This window comes from Podarcis melisellensis (genome assembly GCF_964234715.1).
Source record: "Podarcis melisellensis genome assembly, chromosome: 11".
NCBI classification, from domain to species: domain Eukaryota; kingdom Metazoa; phylum Chordata; class Lepidosauria; order Squamata; family Lacertidae; genus Podarcis; species Podarcis melisellensis.
Window position 1 is genome coordinate 5,975,044 of NC_138543.1, and position 21,486 is coordinate 5,996,529.

The window sequence follows — 21,486 nt, forward strand, 5'->3', positions numbered from 1 at the left end:
ATATACAAAAGACCACAGCACAACATTAGCAGCCGGGATGATTCGAGATTGAAACCAAATTTAATCTGGGACTCCACCAACATCAATGAAAGTCTAACTCGGTCACCCATTCACACTGGGGTTAGTGTTGAAGGCAGAGGAACTAAATTCTCACCCTAGTTGTCAAATAACAATTTGCAGCTCCTACAGAGAAGTGATAATCGGTCAGCCCCTTTTTAAAGGGTCACATGCTCTTACCCTAGCACAGCATCACACACCCCACACTCTGCCAAAACACACTAATAAAGGGGATAGGTCCCTTGCCCTCAAACACCCCAAAACCTTGGCTCAGCAATGTTTGTAACATTTGTTAAAGGTATTGGTGGGCCATTAAACTGTGCTCTGCCCTTCAGCATATCCGCTATGCTACAATATTATATAAAGAATTTAATTAAAGGTTTCATTCCTTTCTGACCCTGTTCACATCCCCAGTCATCTTTGATTCATCTGACGGAAGAGTACTGATGCCCATTAAAACATTATGACATAATGTTAGTCGGGTGGCACAAGAAATAATAGTTTATCGGCTATAGCTCGAAAACACATTCTTCCATTGATAAGATAGTTTGCTTAAAATGGTAATCTAAGTGCCAATACCTATATAGTGACTCGGTCAGTTATGACACTCTACTGAATGCTGAAGTGCTTGCACTTAACAATTCTGTAACTGGGGTAATATAAAGTATTATGAAGGCACTGCCTTATGTCTGATCTGCAAAGATCACTTCTTGTTGAAAGAACAAACATCTATGAAGTTACCTACCATATGCATATAGTTGCTTGCATGAAAACGGTGCTAAAATCAGTGAGGTTTCCTTTTAAGTAAACATGTATTTGACTGGGCTGCAAGTTACAGGTGCATGGTGGCTAAGGGAAGCAATGTCAATACATGGATCACTCTGGGAGCCTATTCACAGAACCACTGTGGGTTATTATTTTCTTTTTTAAAAAAAAGTGTGGAATTTTGCTCTTGTCAATGCGAAACTGAACTTGTCACCACCAACAGATTGGTGACAGTGCTCACTGAAGCTCATTCACACAACCAGCTTATTTCAGGCAATTTCAAAGAAAGCCAAATGAGCTAAAGAAGTCCTTGTAATAGCTGGGAGGGGTATATGTCTTACCCCCACATCTCCTAGGCTTAACTGAATGCCATCTTGACCAGGCAGCAAACAAAGACCCCTTGTGCTTTGCTCTCTTTCTACTAAACTGAAAGCTACCTTTGTGTTTCCACTCACTAATCCATAGAAGCCTTTCACATGGCACAAAACAGAGGTTGCAGCATTTTGTTCCCTAAATCAATTTTCTTCTCAGCCATCCACTAGATGTTCCAGCACAGAGAAAGAACAGTCCTTCCCTTCTAATTCAAAAATCCATACTGCCATTGCCCTTGCAAACTGCTAAACAAGCAGTATTGGCAATTCACTTGTGTTCAGTAATATATTTACTGCAAATCCCAATGGCTTGCCTCCTAATGCAGTTTTCTATTGTGTCTGTTCTTGTCAATACACTGACTGGTCACCTTATTCCATAAGCTGCTTTGACCGACTGTTTACCCAAGATATCAAAAGGCTGGAAACGGAACAAGAAACAATCCAGTGTGGCTTGATTTTCTGTCCAATCATTTTTGAAAGCCTTGCGACATAAGAGCTGCCACTTAGCCAGAGGTTTGTGTCACTGCTCCAGAAGCATGGCCCATGGCAGATCAGCCATGTCCTACTTTTCATCATTTCCAATCAGTCTTAATTGTTTAGATTGCCCCAATTAACCACAGTCAGACTGCAGGTAAGAACTCTTTACACACTGCCAGCCAAACCTATTGCTGAGGTTACAAAAGGCACATCCAACTGTCACACATTTCAAGAGAAGGTTTCTCCCAGAGCCAACTCAAACATTTGGAAGGGGAATGCGGTGCTGTCATCTACTGTGGCTGCCCTCGCCCGAATTTATGCAGTGGATTGCTTAATCGAAGAGATTCACTTTTCAAGCTCTTTTGGTGTGTGAAAAGTCCTGTTAAGGACTGAGCAGCTGAAGAATGGTGGCGCTGGGAATTTTAGTTTGCAGAGAAATAACAGTTGAGGGGCAAGATTTTAACCCTTGCTCTTTTCTCAATATTCCTCTGCATCACCTTTCCCCACCATTGGAGTTCCCAGATGTGCATCCCCCCCCCCCCGAAACCTTGGCTCTGTGGCCAAATGCCTGTCTAAATCCCTGAACCAAACTAGACTGGGATGTGCTCTTCAGCACACCAGTGTTAAAAAAATATGTTCAGCTTAATTCCACAAAGATGGAGAATCAATGCATTCAGCAGAAATTCAGACAACATTTTATGACAGCAATTAAAATGCAGCAGCCAAAGGAAGGAGAAATTATCTTTAAATATGTTCTAATTATAGCCTGAGCCTGGGTCCTCATGACTGATCCTCTTCACTACAGAACAAATTTCCTGCATGTAGAAAACTCGATATACCGTATTTTTCGTCCTATAGGACGCACCGGCCCATAGGACGCACCTCTTTTTTGCGGTGGGGAATGAATAAAAAAAAATTATTTCCCCCCTCCAGCCGCGGTTGCCGCCCCAAGCCTTGCACACGCCTGCCCAAAGCACGGGGCACCCTCCGGAGGGCTCCACGTGCTTCGGGCGGCAGGCTGCCACCCCAAGCCTTGCGCGCCTGGCGGGAGCTCCTGCCGGGCGCGCAAGGCTTGCAGACACTCGCCCGAAGCACGGGGAGCCCTCCGGAGGGCTCCCTGTGCTTCGGGCAACAGGCTGCCGCCCCAAGCCTTGCGCGCCTCGCGGGAGCTCCTGCCGGGCGCGCAAGGCTTGCAGACACTCGCCCGAAGCACGGGGAGCCCTCCGGAGGGCTCCCTATGCTTCGGGCAACAGGCTGCCGCCCCAAGCCTTGCGCGCTCGGCGGGAGCTCCTGCCGGGCGCGCAAGGCTTGCGGACAGCTTCCTGAAGCCTGGAGAGCAAGAGGGGTCGGTGCGCACGATGCCTCTTGCTCTCCAGGCTTCAGCGAAAGCCTGCATTCGCCCCATAGGACGCACACACATTTCCCCTTCATTTTTGGAGGGGAAAAAGTGCGTCCTATGGGGCGAAAAATACGGTATTTACTGATATCTAGTTTACTAGGAAGGTGAGCCTTCCCCCGTTATCTCAGCAAGAACTAGGTGAACACTACTACGCCTCTTAAGAAAGGCGTAGAGAACCAAGGATGTCTCTTGAATGAAAGGTAGATCTAGCAAAGTGCAGCCACACTGGGTGCAGATTTTCTGGGGTGCTGCAACTAAGATATCCAATGGAAGGCGAGAAGTGGGGGGCAGATTTTGGCACCGCAGAAAGTGCCACTGAAGTTTGAGAAATCAAGGTCTGCCACTGCTTAAATTGTCACTCTGTTTAACCCACTATTGTCAACATCCACTACTGATGATTTAATGAGCAATCAGGAAGAGATTTTTTGCAGGAAGAGTCTTGCATACAGAGCGCTTTATGAGTGCTTCCTTAAACGAAGGAGAAGAATAGTGCTGTTAGCAGTATGCACCGTTTTTGAAGTTGCAATTATTTGGAAGTGAGAAGGCAACAAGCCAGACAGAAAAGGGGGAGAAAACATAGAAGGGCAGAGTGACAAGCTTGCCTGAAGGCAGGTCAGAAAGATCATAGCAATCTACCCAAAGCAGACAAAGGCCCACCTGTCAGTTTTAGGATGGCTGGAACTCAAACACTGTAGTAGTTTATATAGTCTGTCAGTGGGTTCAGCAGTGATCAATCTTTCTTTGGCCGACTGCCACTGAACAAAGGCTAATCTTACACCTAAACAATTTGGGTTTTAACACACGAGAAGGTTTACCTTCTGGTTTACTCTGAAGGCCAACAGACATGATTGGCGAGAATGACACACAGAGAATGCTTCCTGTGTGGCTGATAATATTCAAGAAAACTCTGCAACTTGGCACCAGCTTTACCACAGTAACCACTGCTAACCCTGACTGCTATAATGAGCAGCTCTTTTAAAAATGAATTATTGGCATGAAACTCACACATTTTACAGCTTGCTTCCTAGAAGGATCTACATCAGGTTTCGATGGAGTACAAGCTTAGTATTTCCAAATACAAGCTAGGGAAAAACCTAGTTGCTGCATATGAAAAAGTGTTCAGTTAACCGCAAAACACTCAAAGTCAGCCAGGTGGTTAGTCCTAATATCCCACATAGCCATCTTCCATGGAAACACCCTTTTTGCTATCTTTGTACCAGCTAAAGATTCCGATTCATGAAAGAAGAGCTCAGGATCCAAGCCAATGCAGGGATGTTTCATGGTATTAAGCTGGTTGTATAGGCGCTGCTCTGGTTTGCCAAAAGCGGCTTAGTCATGCTGGCCACATGACCTGGAAGCTGTACGCCGGCTCCCTCGGCCAATAAAGCGAGATGAGCGCCGCAACTCCAGAGTTGTCTGTGACTGGACCTAATGGTCAGGGGTCCCTTTACCTTTATAGGCTAAAGTGCAGTGTCAGTTTAGCTTTACTAGGCAAAATATGCCTGAATGAAGTATCTTTTTAAGACCTCTTAAAAATAGATTGAGACTGCATTCCTACACACACTCACTGAGAAACAAGTCCCACTGAAATCAAGAGGAGGGGGGCATTTCTGAGTAACAGGTAGAGGCTTGACTTCTGTAACCTAGCTAAAGCAGTTTACGACGTTTGTAAGAACAGGAGCTAGCTACATACCATGTGTACACAGAAACCCCAGCACTGCCCCTTGAAACGGGCAGCATGGAAGGACCATGAAAGAATCACACAGTGAGGATGTAATAGTGGCTGCCCATATCAGCTCCCCATGACTTCTAGGAGGGGACATGGCGGAAGCTGGGCAACAGGATACAGGCCACTAGCCTCCACCCTTTTATTGTCAAGACTGAGTTTATAAAATCCATCAATTATACAGGTGGGATCCTTTCTGCTACTGCCTGCAGCTTCTGGTCCTGCAGAAATCTCTGCTAAAGAGGAGGGGAGAGAATTTACACATATTCCTCCTTCCTGCTGTTGTTCCTCAAAGTGTATTCTAGGTGGCTGAAGAACGCTCTGGTACAGCACGGAAGGGGTTTAGGGGGAATCACAGAATATTGCTTCCCCTCTTCTTCCATTTACAGAGGCATACATTGGAAGAAAACTATTCCTCAAGCAGAATGACGACATTGAAATCCATCCTGGGAGAACACTGACAACACTGAAAAGAAACTACAAATGTTTGCAATAAATAACTTTTCTCCTTGAATTGACAGTCTGGATAACGGCAGTGTTTTACTATATCCAGGCTTTGTTAACACAGGAAAGCATGGAGGAAAATATATCTGGACCATATTAAAACACACTAGATGCAGGCCCCATTAACATTAGAGCTTAGTGAAAAACTTTCCCCATCATTGCATTTTTCAGTATATATGTATAAAAAAAGATGTTGTCAGAAGTGACAACTTTTGTGTCCCCGATGATGCCTTGCTAAGCATTTGGTTATAAGCCATAAAGCAGGAATAATTTCAGCCTGTCAGGAGTCTAGCTAATGCCCAGTTTTCCCCTAGAGAGAATTCCTGTCAAACGTAATGAGAGCTCTGAAGGCCTTCTCTACAACATAATGAGCACTTAGGCCATGCTGGTGATCAGCCAGCAAAAAGCATCAATTTGAGCCTTGCTAGACCCCAGGGGCTACACATCACCAGTTTTAATAAGAATTATGATTACTCTCCACCAAATGCCCAAGAACATACTGTCCATGTTTCAAGATCAGGGAGTTTCCTCTGCACTTTTCAAATTTTTAAGATGATGATTTGGACAGACTTGAGAAGTCAAACTTCTCATTTTTCAGAAGCGATTGCTTAGCTGGGGCATGGATTGGTTTCAGTCTGTGAAACTGAAACATGGGTTTCTTTATTGGTTTATCTACCACTGTATACAATGTAAGGAGTACGCAAACTTCTACAAAAGGCTTAAAACATTTTCTTGCCAATTTGCAAGCGATTTGTTGGCAATTTATACTGTAGCCTAAAATATAGTCTCTGCCACAGGTAATACCACCCTGCCTATAAGATGCATGCTAAAATAAAAGAAAACAAAGCTATTATAGTAAATACACACATTAAGGCAAAAGCAGAGGCCTCAGCTCCAGGGCTCTTTAATTTAGGGGGTTTAATCTTTAAAAAGTGAAGTCAGTTTTCAATCCATTGCTCCAAATTACACATTTTCTTCTGCTCTACCAGAAGATAATTTAATGTCAGTCACAATGTTAAAGTACTACCAATTAAGCTCACAAAGCCCATGATTTGTAACAAGCTGGCTGCATTTAGACCTCTGTTAAATAAAAGGTGTCAGCAAATAGCAGCTTAGACATTTTTGTTTTTCCAAGAGAAACTTTAGTATCTGTATCAACACAAGACAAGTAGTTTCAAAAGAAATACAGGCAACAAAATAAAGAGCTAGAATCCAGGAAAGGTGTGTTGTTGCTTTTTCCTAAAATTCAGCAATACATCCAAATACTGAAAGCTGCCGGAGTAGTTATGTGAATGAATACTTTGAATGCAAACATGTATTACCAAATGCACTTTCTATAGCTAAAAAGCATCTACCTTTGACACAGTGATAACTTCGCATTACCAAATACGATGTTCTTACATCCAATGGATTTTACAGACAAAAAAAAATCAAAGAGTTCAGAGTTACAAAGGCAGAATTCAGCACTGAAACACACTTGCTTAATGGAAGCCTTTGAATATACTGAAGATGTGAAGCCTGAACTAATCAATTTCTTTGCTGTGCCCTAGCCGGTCAGCCATGCTCTTTAATTTAATGAAACAAGAGTTTTAGATGAAATAGCACATATACATCAAGAAAGAATCGTATTGTTGCACTTTGAAATGTGTCCAACTGTGCAACTTCATCTAATGATAATTTTTTTAAGAGGCCATCGATTTCTAAAAGACTTATTGTACCAGCATCTTGATGAAAAAGTGGATGTCAGCATATCTACAGAATACTTACACCCTGCCATTAATGCTTTCTTTGGCAGACAATAACTACTCAATTGAAGGTCCTTTGGGCTGAGCAATCATTTAGCTTTTCTTCTCTTATGAGGTTCTTAGTGCCTTGTTCCACTTCAATACTCTTTTTATTCACCATTATAGTGGCCATAAGTGTGAATTTTATGGGAACTTGCAAACTCAGTCATAACCAAGAGCTTTCCAAGTCACTAATCTTTTCATGCTTTTAAATTGCTAGGATTTGAGCAACCATCAACATATGCGCTTGGACATAAGAGACTGGTTAGGCAGACCCAAGATTATAACGTGGAGTTTTCTCCTAGAAATTGGTTTCCTTGAAAGCACTTAACTTGAAATATTTTTGAAGACTCTTTTAGAACAGAGTAGCAATCATAACTCATTCGTATTTATGCCAACCCTCATATGGCCAACTGGTAGTTTATGGAAAAGCTATGCATTATACTTACACCATTCCCCTTCTCCCATCTTTGAGTTCATCTACATACACTATGGTTTTTTCAAAACTACAATCATTTTGCACCACAGCACTCTAGCAAGTTTTGCAATTATGTATCATATCAATTTCTTACCTGTTTGTGCATTTCAATATTTAACCCATATGACATTTCATAGTACTAGAAAAAAGGGAGGAAAAAATATGTTAGAATCATGCAAAAGGCAGCTGATGGCGCAGGCTTGTTCAATCTACTGCTCCAAAAGGCGATAGATACAATTGTAAGTGAGCTGGTTTTGACTTAACATTAGGAGAAACATCCAAACAGGAAGAGCTGCTCAATCGTGGGACTGTCTATCTCTGTAGATCATGGGCTCTCCTTGGCTGGGGCTGTTTAAAGAGAGGACACTGCCTGGAATAGTTCCATCCTGCACTGCAGATCCTTCACTTAGCATGGGGCTAGGACTAGGCTGGGTGACCTCCTAAGGGGTATATCATTTCAGTGTTTTATCAAAACAAGGAGACAAGATTGTATTGTATTTACCATCACGTAGTGCCTTTGCATTTCTGTCTTTTCACTTGCCAGCTTCTCACATTCCAACTTAAGGCTAGGGAGAGAATAATATATTTTTGAAATAAAAAAACCAACCAACCACGACACAGGTATTTTTAAGTATGTCAATTCAAGTATTTGCCATTGCTTGCATTCTGAAAAGAAAGTTGTTTGGAGAGCTGTCATAATATATCACAGTGTAAATACAGAGAAACTGTAGCATACTGCTTTAATATGGAAGATCAAGCTCAAATATGCAGAGTACATAATATCAACTCAGAACAAATTAAACACACATTTACTCAGATGATGTATAGAAGCCATGGTTCCAATAGGGATCTATGATTGGTAGAGGCTGCAGTGAAGTACAATTCCTGATTTCTTGCCAGTGTTAATATTAAGAAAGTTAGTACATCTATCCCAAAGATAAAACACTAGAGTTCAGAATAATTATAGCAGTTTACATCTTTACATGTTCTTTCTAAGCAATCACTTTAAAACAGCAAAAACTACCTGAAATTATATACTATTTATACTATACTGCTTCAATATTAGTACATTTCCACCTAGTATTGCACTATAAAGTTACCTGTTTAAAAAACTAAGCAAGAAATGAATCAGTATGAATTTGCATAATCGAATATCACCTAAATGATAGCTAGGTACCGGCCCTTCTCAAAATTAACATCAGTTAAAACCCATGCATGCTTTTCTCCTATAAGGTGGACCATAGTGTGATTTAAGTGATGCCACTAAGAGATTATGGCATCACATGTATGCTTAACTACACCAGTACTTGATGCCTTTCAGCTGAAAGTAAAGCCACAATAGGATTCTGTGCACATTTACTGTGGGGAGGTTGGGCTACCCAGCTGCGATCATATTTGTAAGCAAGTCCCAGCGAACACCACTGAATTTCCTCTGAAGTAAGCATACACAGGTTCAGGGTGTCATGCATAAAACTCTAACATGCAATGAACCCCAAATGGAAATTTACTTCTCCCATGTTTGGGATTACAATGAAAGTGTGTTAATTCAAAATGTAAGTCTATAGGCCATCAAGATAAATCCTTTAGAAACTCAAACTGTTTTGCTGCTTCTCTCTCTCTCTCAAAGGGTAATTGCAGTGGTGTGCTAGAATACCTGATCAGCTCATACTATCTTAAAACTTTGCTGTCTCGGAATACTACTTATCTGAATTGGCTTGATCTTTTGAGTTAGAAGAGTTAAAACTGTGTACACATGAACCTCAAGCTAAATAACATGATCTCAGTATGTGTGTGTTTGTTTTGTTACAAACTAAGATAGTTCGCTAACAAACCAAGTCTAGGACATGTTTGCTTGGAAAAGCCCTTCTGATTTCATTAGGACTTGCATACAGTAGACTTACCTCACTTTTACACCATATCACTTCCAATACCATAGCTGCTGTTTTGGCTTTGCATATTTACTAAGAAGTGAGTCTCACTGCACTTAGTGGGAGTTACTTCTAAGTGAACTTGCACATGATGAAATTATTAGCGGCCTGGGTAAGTGTTCAAACACCATTTTGTCAAGGCAGGAAAAACTGAACCCTTTACTAGCAGTGGTGACAAGTTCCTAGTATCCAAATGCCTGTTTCCCAAACAACAGAAGTTTAAATCGATGTTTCAACCATTTAGTAGTGGAATGCAGGAATATGACGACAAGAATACACTGGCTGACCAAATGTCAACTCAGTCTCTTTCAAAACTTTCCAAAGCAAATATTGACAGTTCCTGTGTAGTTCTGAAAGCACATTCTGGGGGAGGGTGCGTTATGTTCGTCTGAACTGATGAGCCTATGCAAAAAAAGAAATGGGGGGGGGTCTGACCATTGTTTTTAAGTGAGTGACAGCCTTAAACTGACTCCACACGCCACCACCTGGGCACAACTACAAAGTACATTTTGAACAAGCAAAACACACCCCACTGAACAAGCATGCTGTGGAGCAGCTTGAAATCCCCAAATCAGACGTGGCCTCCAGAGCAGAGGAAGGCAGGAATGAAGAAGGGACCAGGCCGCACCCACCTGTGATACTGAGCTTGAAGGAACTGGAACTCCTCCTTGATTCGGTCTAGAGATTCTGGGATGGTGAACTTAAAAGGCTGTCCTGCAGCCTGGTGTGGCGTCTGGAGGAAGAGCAAGAAAACAAAGAGTTAGGAGGAATCTGTGTAGATAAGAGGCAAAGGCATCTCTACAGCTAAAGTCCAACTACAGAGCACAACCCAAGGAGACAGTGGCCTGGGGCACATGACACTTAGAAAGTGGGGGGGGGGGCTTAAGCAGCACTGGGGAAACTGGGCCTTGCAGATGTTGTTGGACTTGCAAGCCCCACCATCAGCCCAGGGTTGAGGCAAGTGGGCGTCCAGCAACATCTGGAGGGCCACAGCTTAGTTACCTGGCACAGAAATGTCCTTTTGGAGATTCACAAGTATTTCTCCATGGTCACCTGCCTGGTGCTTCTTCCCTACCTTTTAAAAACCTGCTGGTCAAGGGTGCTGACTTGAATAATATATTGGGGGTCCATGACACACCATTTGAATGGCAATGTCCAACAACCAGTGGCATAGCGTGGGGGTGCAGGGGGGCCGGCCGCACCGGGCGCAACATCTGGGGGTTAGGGTTAGGGGACGCAAATCTATGGGTTAGGGGGTGCAAATTACTTGCCTTGCCCCGGGTGCTGACAACCCATGCTACGCCACTGCCAACAACTTGGGGGCTCAAATGTTTTACTGGGGAACAGAAGGCCCATCTGCTCCTCCTTTTCAAAACAGTTTTGCAAAATGCTCTGGGAGATCCTCAGAGGCAAGATGCTCTCTCTCCGGGAACCATCATCTCAGGAGACACTTCGGGGGCGTCTAGCTTTCATTGGCAAGGCTTTTCTTTGGAGTGGGGGGGGGGGAGAGAGAAGCGCCGGCTGCCCGTCTCTCTTATCTAGCCCCGCAGTTGGGCTGGAAAGCGGAGATCGACCAGAGCAGCAGCAACCCCCCCCCACTCCCCGCCATTGTCGGCTGGTAGACAAACAAGTCCCAGAATAAACAAAGGAGTCGGCGCTGCTCGGCGGGCCGAGGGAGCGAGCGAGCCAGGCGCGGGCCCGCCAAGTTCCTCCGGCGGGACGGGCAGAGTTCGCAGGGCCCGTCCCTGGGAAGCGACCTTGCACGCACTTTGGGGGGGGGGAGACACGCAATCGGGGAGAGGGGGGGCCACTTACGGGATGCCGGCTCTGCGGAAACATGACTCGGGCTGCTGCTGCGGCTGCTTCTTTGCTCCTTCGCAGCTGAATGGCCGAAGTTTAAATCCCGAGGGGGAAAGCGCACCGAAGGCAGCCGGAGGGAGCGGAGCGGGACCGGGAGCCCCTACTCGGCCGCGCGGCTCAGCTGCACCATCCTCTCCAGCCGCTTCCTTTGTTGTGAGCTTTTGGAGGGGGGGGAATGTCACCGGGGAAGGGGAGCCCTGGCCGGGCAAGGGGGTCGCTTCTCGTCGCTCCTCCGACGGGGCGCCTTCCTCGCCCGCCCGCCCGCCCGCCCCCCAGCCAAGAAATCTCCTCTTGCCCTCCTCTCGCCCGGCTTCAAACTTGCGCGGTGCACTTGTAAGACCCCAAACTCCTGCGATCTCTTCGCAAGTGGAAAATCCAAGGGAGTCCAAGTCCGACGGAAGGGCTGGCTCGTCCCGCTACAAAAGGCCACGCGGCTGCCGGCAGGGAGACTCCAGGCCGGGCGCGCCCGGGACCCGGGGACGGCAAGGGGGGTTGCGGCGCTGGATGGGGCGCGCCAAGCAAAGCGGCTCCAGGAAGCGGGGGATCCAGCCGCGCCCGGAGAGGGGCAAAGGGAAAAGCGCCCCCCGCCCGCCTCGCTTCCTCTCCCCGCAGCCAGGCGCCGCGCACGGGGCCGAAAGGGAGGGACGGGCTGCCTCCTCCGTAGGCCCGCCGCGCATCGGACGGCGCCGAGCGGCCTCCGCGCTAGAGCCCCGCCAGGAAAGGACGGAGCGGCGGCGGCAGCATCCCCGCTCGCCTTCCCGCGCGGCCTCGCTCAATCCCGGGCCAAAGTTCTCCCCGGGATCCCTCGAAGAAGAAACATCCAGGCGGAGCAGGCGATCGCCCTCCTCCTCCTCGTCGTCGTCCCGCCGCAAGTAATCACAAGGCTTTCTCCTCTTCCATGGAGACCAGCTCGGCGCGCAAGAAGGAAACTCCGCGGGATCGCAAGAAACGGGACACCCAGGATCCGCCCGCGCTGGTTACATTAACACGCGGTTTCACACTCCTCCGGCTAACCAGCCCCGTGGCCCCGCCCCCGGAGAGGGGGAGGAGGGGCGGGCGCCCAATCGCCTGCTCGGGAACCAACGTGGGGCCGTGACATCAGGCCAATGGGAAGCCGGCGCTGGCAGGCCTCGCCTCCCCCTTCTCCCTCTCCTCCCCCCCCCGCCTTTGCTAGGAAGGCTTCCTCGCGGAGCTGCAGGACCCCTCCGAGCGAGCCAATGGGAGGCGGCGGAGCAGGCAGACGGGCAGGGAAAATGGGAAGGTCGGGGAGAAGGAGAGTGGAGAGGCTGAGCTGTCAATCAAAGTAACGTGGGCTTTTGAGAGAGAGACCGAGGGGGGGGGGAGGATAGGCTAGGCGCTCTCTCTCTCTCTCCCTTTTATTATTATTATTCCTTTACCTTGCCCCGCTCTCTCCAGAAATCTGTGAAAATAACAGAGAGAGATAAATAATGCATCCCTGCTACAGGACAGTCAGGAGCTGGAGTCAGATAGATGCTGGCCTGTTTAAGCTAATGGAGGAACGAGGACCGTGATGTTGCCTGGGAGCGCGGCGTGTTCATAGCGATCTGTATCAAAGTTTCCTCCGAACAACTCCTCTCCAGGGCTTCAGAAAAATGTAGCCTCCTCTCACAACGGTTTTATCTTTAATTTGTCAGAAGGCTCTCCGCCTGTGTTTACTGAAGCACCTACGTAGCCAGAAAGAGCAACGAGTCACTTTTTGAGATCTTAAGTGTATTTAGCCAATATCAAGACTTAACAGTTGGTCAAACATTTATTTTATTTTATTAACCCGATCAACGGCCTTTGAATTTAGGCCTATCTGTTTAGGTGACAATAAAAAATATAAAAGCACTCAACACAAGGCCACACCATTCTTTGCCAGCTCCCTATAGAGCCCAGCGTTGCCCTACTTTTGAGAACACCAAAGGCATGTTTGACCTCTGATGTCCCCGCTATCTCTGCAGGCATATTGGAAGTTTTGTTCGTGGGATAAAGAGGAATTTAGGCAGCGGCTAACCCACCAGTAATGAGTTTAAAGAGACTGTTGTTGATAGGATAGGCTCGAAATCCCTGTTTGGGTTAAAAAAAACCGCAGTGTAAGCAAAAGAGCTGCGGATTTAAGTTACTAAATGCAATGTAGTGGCATTCTGTCCACAGTGTTCCATAGAATGAAGGTTTAAGAGCCTAGGTACCCCCTCTTTTCCCCCTTCCCAGCTTTTTTTTTAAAGCCCACTTTCAGCAAGACAGTTCCGTGTGTGTGTACATTTAAAAATACAGCCCGAGAGTCCAGTCCTACCACTGTTAATTTGGCCACAGTAACAACTCCTTTCTTATGACTAAACCTAGCAATAAATTGCATTCAACTTCAGATAGACATATAAGGTGCCCTTTGTGGAAGGAGAATGCTATGCCCGGGCTTATTTATATACCGCTTTTGGGGCAAAAGGCACCCAAAGCAGTGAAAAACACATTAATATAAAAGAAATCTACAATAAATCAATCAAAACCATACAAAATACCCATAAATCACACTGGATATGTGTTAGGAACTCCAGCAAACCCTGCAGCAAGGAACAGAAAAGGCATCAATTAAGGCAAACCTATCTCTCTCTCTCTCTCTCTCTCTCCCTCTCTCTCTCTCTCTCTCTCACACACACACACACACACAAACAAACAAACACACAAACACCCCTAGGGTGCACACACTCCTTCTCCCTCTCTCACACAGAGAGCAGGTTACACTAACATGTTCTCGCCCTAAAGCAGAAACCACTTCTCTATCGCACTGCAGCCAGCCAGCTAGCCAACAAAACACTCATTAACTCCACATTACAAAAACCAGAGCCTAGGGAGGGGGGGGGGGGAATAAACACAGATCTACAAGCCTAGCATGCAACACCCAGCCCTTTCCTTTCTCCCATGAGGGTGCAGGGGACAGGATCCACAAGAACAAGCTCACATACTTGAAGGTGAAACAACGGTTCTTAGCATCTCCACCAACAAAAAATTAACTTTTCATACAACTTCACACTTTTACATATTGGCCTATTTTTTAAAAAAAACAAAACAACAAAACTAAACTCAAAAAAGGGCACACCACCCTTTGAAGGTTGCAATATCCAGTCCTGAAAAGAGTCACAGCAACCTCTGTGGCCTTGCCAAGGAGCTGGTCTTTGCTGCAGGTGTTTCTCAGCTAAGCAAGAAAGGTTACTGGGTGGTGGGGTGTTCTCAGTAACAAATCTCTTCACCATACAGCCAGCAAGTCTCAGCTTCCTAGCCTGAGAGGCACCATGTCAGCTGGGTGTTTTATAGCTCAATAGGCCCAGTCCCAAAAAGTCTCAAAGACCAGAAGTCACAGGTGATAGGTTGCCTCAAATGCCTAATAATAAAAATATCAGTTTGTAGATCAAATTCTTCATAAGCGTAAGTGGCTCAATTCACAGTGTGCTCCCGGGTCAGGATTTCTTCATATACCCATTTTGCAAGGTAGTGCTATGCATGTTTACTCAGGAGTAAAATACATGGCATTCCACGTAATTGTGCACTGAACTGCAGTCTCGGAAGTTGATGAGAGTGCCTCACTCTTCATACTTAGCAAAAATGACACCGTTTCTGATCTGGAGGCTTATAATCTAATTATGCCCACTTGCTGATTTTTGTGTCTGCTGCAATGTCCAACACTTATGTTTCTAAGCCTCTGCTAAAGCAGTATTTGCTCTTGCATTCAGCTCACTTCCACAATTAATAATTCTGAGATCTTATCTAAACAGGAAAAATGTGGTATGATTAAAGTCTACACTGACTTAATGATGCCCATGTTATATTGGGCACTGCGGAGGCACTGCCATGAGGATGCAATGGAAGAGTAGTCTTTCTTATTATTTTTAACTAGCTAAGTTCTCAACAGAGGTTACGAAAACAAAACAGAACGAAATGTGGAGAGAATCTTTCCATGTGCGGCATCGTTGCCAGTGAAGACCCACCCACCTGTAGGCTAGATCCTGCAAATAACTGAACACTTTAAGACCAACTTCAAAGTTCCTAACCAGGCTGTTAGCATGAACATGTTTTTGAGTCCTATAATAGGTTATCATGACTGTCAGTACAGTACATGGGCTGAAGTTCATAGCAGTATGAATTCTGGATTGTCCATGCAGCCAGCCCTATGGCAGAGTGAGGCAGCTGCCCCAGGCGCCAGATGCTGGGGTGGTGCATTGATGCCACTGTCCCGACCACATTTCTTATGAGCACCCTCTGGCCTTCCCTTCTGCTAAAGGACAAAGCTGTGTGCCCTGCAGCTTGCCCCGTGTCCACTAAGCTAGCCTGCTGGTCTTATGGTGGAGGGTGATGTCTTCTCACCACTGCTGAAGATTCAGGTGCGAATCCAGTTGAGAGGCAGGTGCTGTATCTTGTCCTTTATCTCAGGCAGCAGAATATCTTGGGCCATTCTAAATTGTTAATGGCTTGCTGTTATGCCAGCCAAATTCTATCCCCTTTGTAGAATGACATGGCCATTTTTTCTTCAGCCCTTTGTGGCTTTTCAGGTGACACAACTGTCAGCAAAAAGGCTTGGCCTGCAGGTGAAACACCAGGTGCAGAGCTTTGAATCCTGCCCTGTGTATTTACAACAACCATGCTTACTATGTTGCACAAATAATACAAAGCTTAATCAATTTTCATACCTGTCACAGCTTGCAACTGTGATTTCCAAGTTGCAATGTGGGTTCTTCGGAAGCTGATCAAGAGAGATTACAACAGGACAATAGACAAGCTTCTCTGAAAGCTTGCCCACCACTACAGATTTTTCTCTTCGGGGGAACTGTTGGGTTTGTTCCAGGGCACACTAGCAGTCTTGGTGCTGACCTTTAAAACCCTAAACGGCCTCGGTCCTGTATACCTGAGGGAGGATCTCCACCCCCATCATTCTGCCTGGACATTGAGATCCAGCGCCAACAGCCTCCTGGCGGTTCCCTCACTGCGAGGTTACAGGAAACCAGACAGAGGGCCTTCTCAGTAGTGGCGTCCACCCTGTGGAATGTCCTCCCATCAGATGTCAAGGAAATAAGCAGCTATCTTATATTTAAAAGACATCTGAAGGCAGCCCTGTTTAGGGAAGTTTCTAATATTTAATGCTTTATTGTTTTTAACACTCAATTGGGAGCCACCCAGAGTGGCTGGGGAAACTCAGCCAGATGGGCGGGGTATAAAATTATTATTATTAAAAAAGACAATGTTGAGTTCCCAGTAGGGTCAATGATTAGCACACATTATGAACTGACTGGAACAGGTGCCAGGATTTTCTACTGCACAGATATCACAGAATCACAGAATTGTGAGTTTGAAGGGACCATGAGGGTCATCTAGATTCTAGCCCAACCCCTGCAATGCAGGAATCTTTTGCTTGAACCCATAAGCCTGAGATTAGCAATCTTGTGCTTTACCAAAAGAAATCACTGTGGAATGGTGTGTAGCATTCAGATGCCTGGGAATGAAAGAGGGAAGTCGTATATATTATACCAATGAGAACTTTTGTTATTGAATGGCAAATAAATGTAACAGATTAAATAAATAATTATTAGCACAGTGGCAACTAAATAATATAATTACATTGATTCTGGTATCTTAACTGATGCTCAGCTATGGGCTGAGTCCCCTTTATAAGAAGGAGTAGATACACATAAGGATGTTCTTCAGACCACAATCTGTACACACTTACCTGGGAGTAGGTACCCATGAAATTAATGGTGTCCACTTCCAGGTAGCTCTGTATAGGTTTGCACTGTGATATGTGCATGTAGGAGCCACACACCAAGAAACAAAGTTAGTGTGGAGTTATGATAGCTAAGTTTAAGACAGGCTTTATGTTTAACCTGCTGGTACAAGTTTGTTATTATGACCTAAAGAGATAATTCAAATAATGTATTTTGCAACACGAGCAAGAGCCTTTCCCCTCCTCAGACTTGCTGCAAAGATGCTGAATAGCTTTATGTAATCTTATTGATCGCAGTTAATTTTTGCAGGGCATGTTTTAACACATACTGAAAGTACACGTTGTTCATGTTGCTCTGAACAAGTGTTTTTGAGCCACCTGAGATTTTGACTTTGATACCAGAGAACATTTCTTCAGTCTCTGCTATTCAAATGACAGCGGGAGATCAGTGGGATATTTAATGCAATAAATGCCGGCTCATTTGCATATTTAACTATTTTTCTTGTTCATTTGATGGTGGGCTCATAAAAATCTCCTCTTTATTACACTGATTCACAAATTAAATTGATGAGAGCTTCACCGTGGCCTTTTTTGGTTGCTTAAGGCACACACACACACACCCGTCAGGGCATTTGAAGCTTTATCTATTAATGAATTCGGACAATATGTAAATATTTACCATTGCTGAGCAATATGTTCCGTTCCTAGGCATGGATATTTCCTGTGGAGCTAGTTAGTGCATATAATTCAGCATGTACTACACTGGCCAGCCATGATTTCCATATATCCCAGTCCCGTGGAATAGCGGTTTGGAGTGTTGTACTAGGAGCCACACAGCTCATTGGGTAATTTTGGCCCAGTGGCTGCCTAATGTACATCAGAGGGTTGTTGTGAGGATAAGATGGAGAAAGGGGGAAGAACTATGTCTACCACCTTGAGAGCTTCTTGGAGCGAAGGTGGGATATAACTAAAAGAAAGAAATATATGGTGCAGAATGCAGCAGGCAGACTGCAGCGCGTAGTTTATGGTGCTCAGGATGTGATACCTATACTAAAACATCTACCTGCATTTTACTGGACCATTTCAAGTATCTGTTATTAATATACAAAGCCCTGACAATTTGGGTCCAAGTTACCCTAAGGACTGCTTGAGCCTTCGTATCCCAGCTTGATCGCTGATATCATCCGAAGGAACATTTTTAGTGATTCCCCTGTGTTGCAGAGGCTCAACTGTCCTCAACTGGGAGTTGAACATTTCGTGTGGAAATATTCTCCTAGCAGATATTTAGCAGCTTTCCTCAGAATTAACCTTCAGTCATCTTTTGTTGATTTTTTTTAAATGCACACAGGTCTATTCAGATCTTTGGTTTTCTTTTTTTTTAATGAGGCAGTCACTCTTGAAATTATTTTATGTTGTAGGCAGTGTATAAATACTTTTCTAAATTAATAAATATCATGCACATGACCAATAATGTGGCCCCAATTCACATTATTAGCACCATTTTGTGATCTTGTGAAAAAGACTCTGTGCCCTGGAAGGTCAACCTTTTCCTCCACGATAAAGAAAAGTACAGTAGCATTATCAAGAAGCATACCCAAAGATAATAACCTAAAAATGCAATGCTAACCATGCCTACTCAGAAGTAAGTCCAGTTGAATTCAGTGAGGGTTACTCCCTGGTAAATGGGGCTTCCGAACTTAAAAAATGGAAAGCGTAATGCTGGTGGTCAACAAGAGAGGTTTAAAGACTGTCTCAAGGCAAGTCTTTAAACACTGACAACTGGGAAACACTGGCTTATGAGCGCTCCAGTTGGAGAACAGCCTTTACCAAAGGTGTCATGGGCTTTGAAGACACTCGGACTCAGGACGCAAGGGAGAAATGTGCTAAGAGGAAGGCACATTTAGCAAATCCACACTGTGATCAACTCCTGCCCGGAAACCAATGGCCCCACTGTGGAAGGACATGGAAGACAATGTTACTTGGCTACGAGTGATTGCCAAAGAAGAAGAAGACGACTCCCTGGTAAATGGGACTCCAATTGCAGCCTAACTCAAAGAGTGTGTGCCCAAAGAAACTTAATAGTGTCATTAATTCTAATAATCAGCCTATGCTAAAATATTATGTTAACCAAATCATTACATAACAATCCTATTTCTTTCCAGTTTCTGTAAGTTGAAGAGGCAATTGCCAATTCAGCCTATAAACTAATTATACTCACTAAACTTTGCCTTGCTAATTAAAAGCACCATCAGAAGTTCATACTGCAAACAGAGTAACTTGCACCCACAAAGTGGAATACATGAATACACGCATACACCCTCTGTCATACCAGACTAATGACTTCTCATTACCTTCAGGGGGAAAATAACTGAGCTGCTGTATGGGAAGAAGCACTGTCATGTGATCTTTACCTACTCCATTCAAATTGCTTGGTGCAACCCTTTACAATCTGTTTTGTAATAGTCTTTCTAAGAACCTGTTTGAAAAAGCCCAACAATGGCAGCCAATTCTTACTCCCAGATATATCCTCACATTCTCAGCCTTTTTATAGATACTAGTTTCAAGCAGCATAATTAACTTTTGTCTTTTTTCTTTAGACACTTCTCCTATATTCTTGCTAAAGACACATTTTACCATGTCGTAACTATTATTCAAAAAGTTTAAAAAACAACAACACCTTACTCTCAATAGACTACAACTTACAAAAACAATTCTATATGACAGTCAAATATCACTTCCAGATGATGACATAATGCTCCCCTATCCATATTTACATCTACATTATTGGTGAAAGAGGCTATGTTAAGAATAGAAGATTTATTCTGCTTTTTAAAAACACTTTTACTTAATATTGTGCCAGGCAGGACTCCTCAATGTAATTCATAACAGGATATGCATTATTACATAAAAGTTACTGATGAAGACCAATGATCAAAATATGGTTGAGAAGTTATAAGAATTAATATTCTATTGCTTTCAAATAGTGTATGTGTAAATAAATCATTGTTGCAGGATAATTTATTGTTGATCCCAGCTCTGAGTCCCTTTCAGATTCTCTTAGTACATTATCTATTCAAGTAACAGAAAAACACGTTTCCACCAGGCCAGCCACATTAAAGAGCCATGGTCAATTGTTCTGCATTCTAGCAAAGGGACTGCTTAAGCCCAAATAAAAAGGTTACTCCGTTTTTATAAGGATACGAATACCTCCTGATGTAGCAAGATCATGCCTTGCCGGGACTGATTCTGTGGTGCCTAATGGAGAACACTAATGAAGAACATAATTTGAAACTTAATAGGGTTTAAGGTCATAGCTTCCCCTTGATTCCCATACTATGATAATTATGGTACACCTCTTCACGCAGAACTTCAAAAGGCACAGAGACACCAGCAGCTTCAGTCTTCTCTGGGCAATAAATGAACAGCATGTGGAAACGACATCTAGCACGGAGTGGCTTCCCATTACTTCTGTTTTCTCCTTTCATGCCTACTTTTCTATCCTAAGAATGTTACTGCCATCTAATTTACAGGGGAGGGGTGGAAACCTAATAGATTAATTGCACAGTAAAGTACATAGTGAGAGTACTCAGGCAATTTTGGAGGCAAAGGGAGGAACACATGATCTCTTCTCAGGACGCCACCTTCAAGTGAGGTTTGGAGGGTGGTGACAAGAGAGAAGATATTTTTAGTGGTGCCCTCCCCCATATTTATGGAATGCTCTCTCCAGCAAGGCCCACCTGGTGCTGATATTAACATCCTTGTGACGCCAGCAATTATTAAGCTTATTGTGATACAGTGACTAGCCCAGGGGTCAGCAACCGAAGGCCCATGGGCCGGAAGCAGCCCATGGAGGTCATTTGACTGGCTCTTGAGCTGCCCCCAAACCGAGACACCCACTTGCGTGCTGTGCTAAACCAGTGCAGCGTGACTCTGGGACTTGCCTCCGTGGCACCAGAAATCACGTCGGCGCATGCACAGATGCCGAAAATCACGTCCGCGCAGACACAAACACCGCTAATCATGGGTAGGCATGCGATTCGGCCCAGGGAGGGATCTCCGTGGGACCGATCCGGCCCAGGCAAAATAAATCTTGCCGACCCCTAAACTAACCTGATATCACCCAGTGAGCTTCATGGTGGAGTGATGGGGATTTGAACGAGTTTTTCCTGGTTTGGACACTAACTGCTATTCCTCACTGGCTCATGACTTGTTGTGGCCCTATTCACAGAAGTGGCACACCTATCCTTTGCTGTACATTTGCTTCATGTATTTCTTCCTTGCCTTCTTGTGTGGTGTTGTTGTATTTGCGCCGATTGCATCAAACTGCCAGGTTCTACAACGATTTCAGTCAGGCCATATGGCAGGCCAAGGCCTAGCAGGATTTGAGCATGTGACACAGACCAGAAGTGTAACGGTTGTGGGAAGCC

At 44.7% G+C, this 21,486-nt stretch overlaps 1 protein-coding gene across 2 annotated transcripts in view; it reads right to left on the reverse strand.

Moving 5' to 3' along the window:
• The window catches only part of LOC309380517 (transducin-like enhancer protein 1), a 75,004-nt gene extending 63,502 nt beyond the window's left edge, over nucleotides 1-11,502 (reverse strand). For both annotated transcript variants that reach the window (XM_081930544.1, XM_081930543.1), the window contains exons 1-4: nucleotides 11,305-11,502; nucleotides 10,122-10,222; nucleotides 8,064-8,127; nucleotides 7,656-7,700 (exon numbers count right to left, since the gene is read on the reverse strand). In XM_081930544.1, the coding sequence (XP_081786670.1) occupies nucleotides 7,656-7,700; nucleotides 8,064-8,127; nucleotides 10,122-10,222; nucleotides 11,305-11,328 (234 nt within the window). In that variant the 5' untranslated portion in view covers nucleotides 11,329-11,502. The remainder of the gene's footprint in view (nucleotides 1-7,655; nucleotides 7,701-8,063; nucleotides 8,128-10,121; nucleotides 10,223-11,304) is intronic.
• Nucleotides 11,503-21,486: the final 9,984 nt, after the last annotated feature.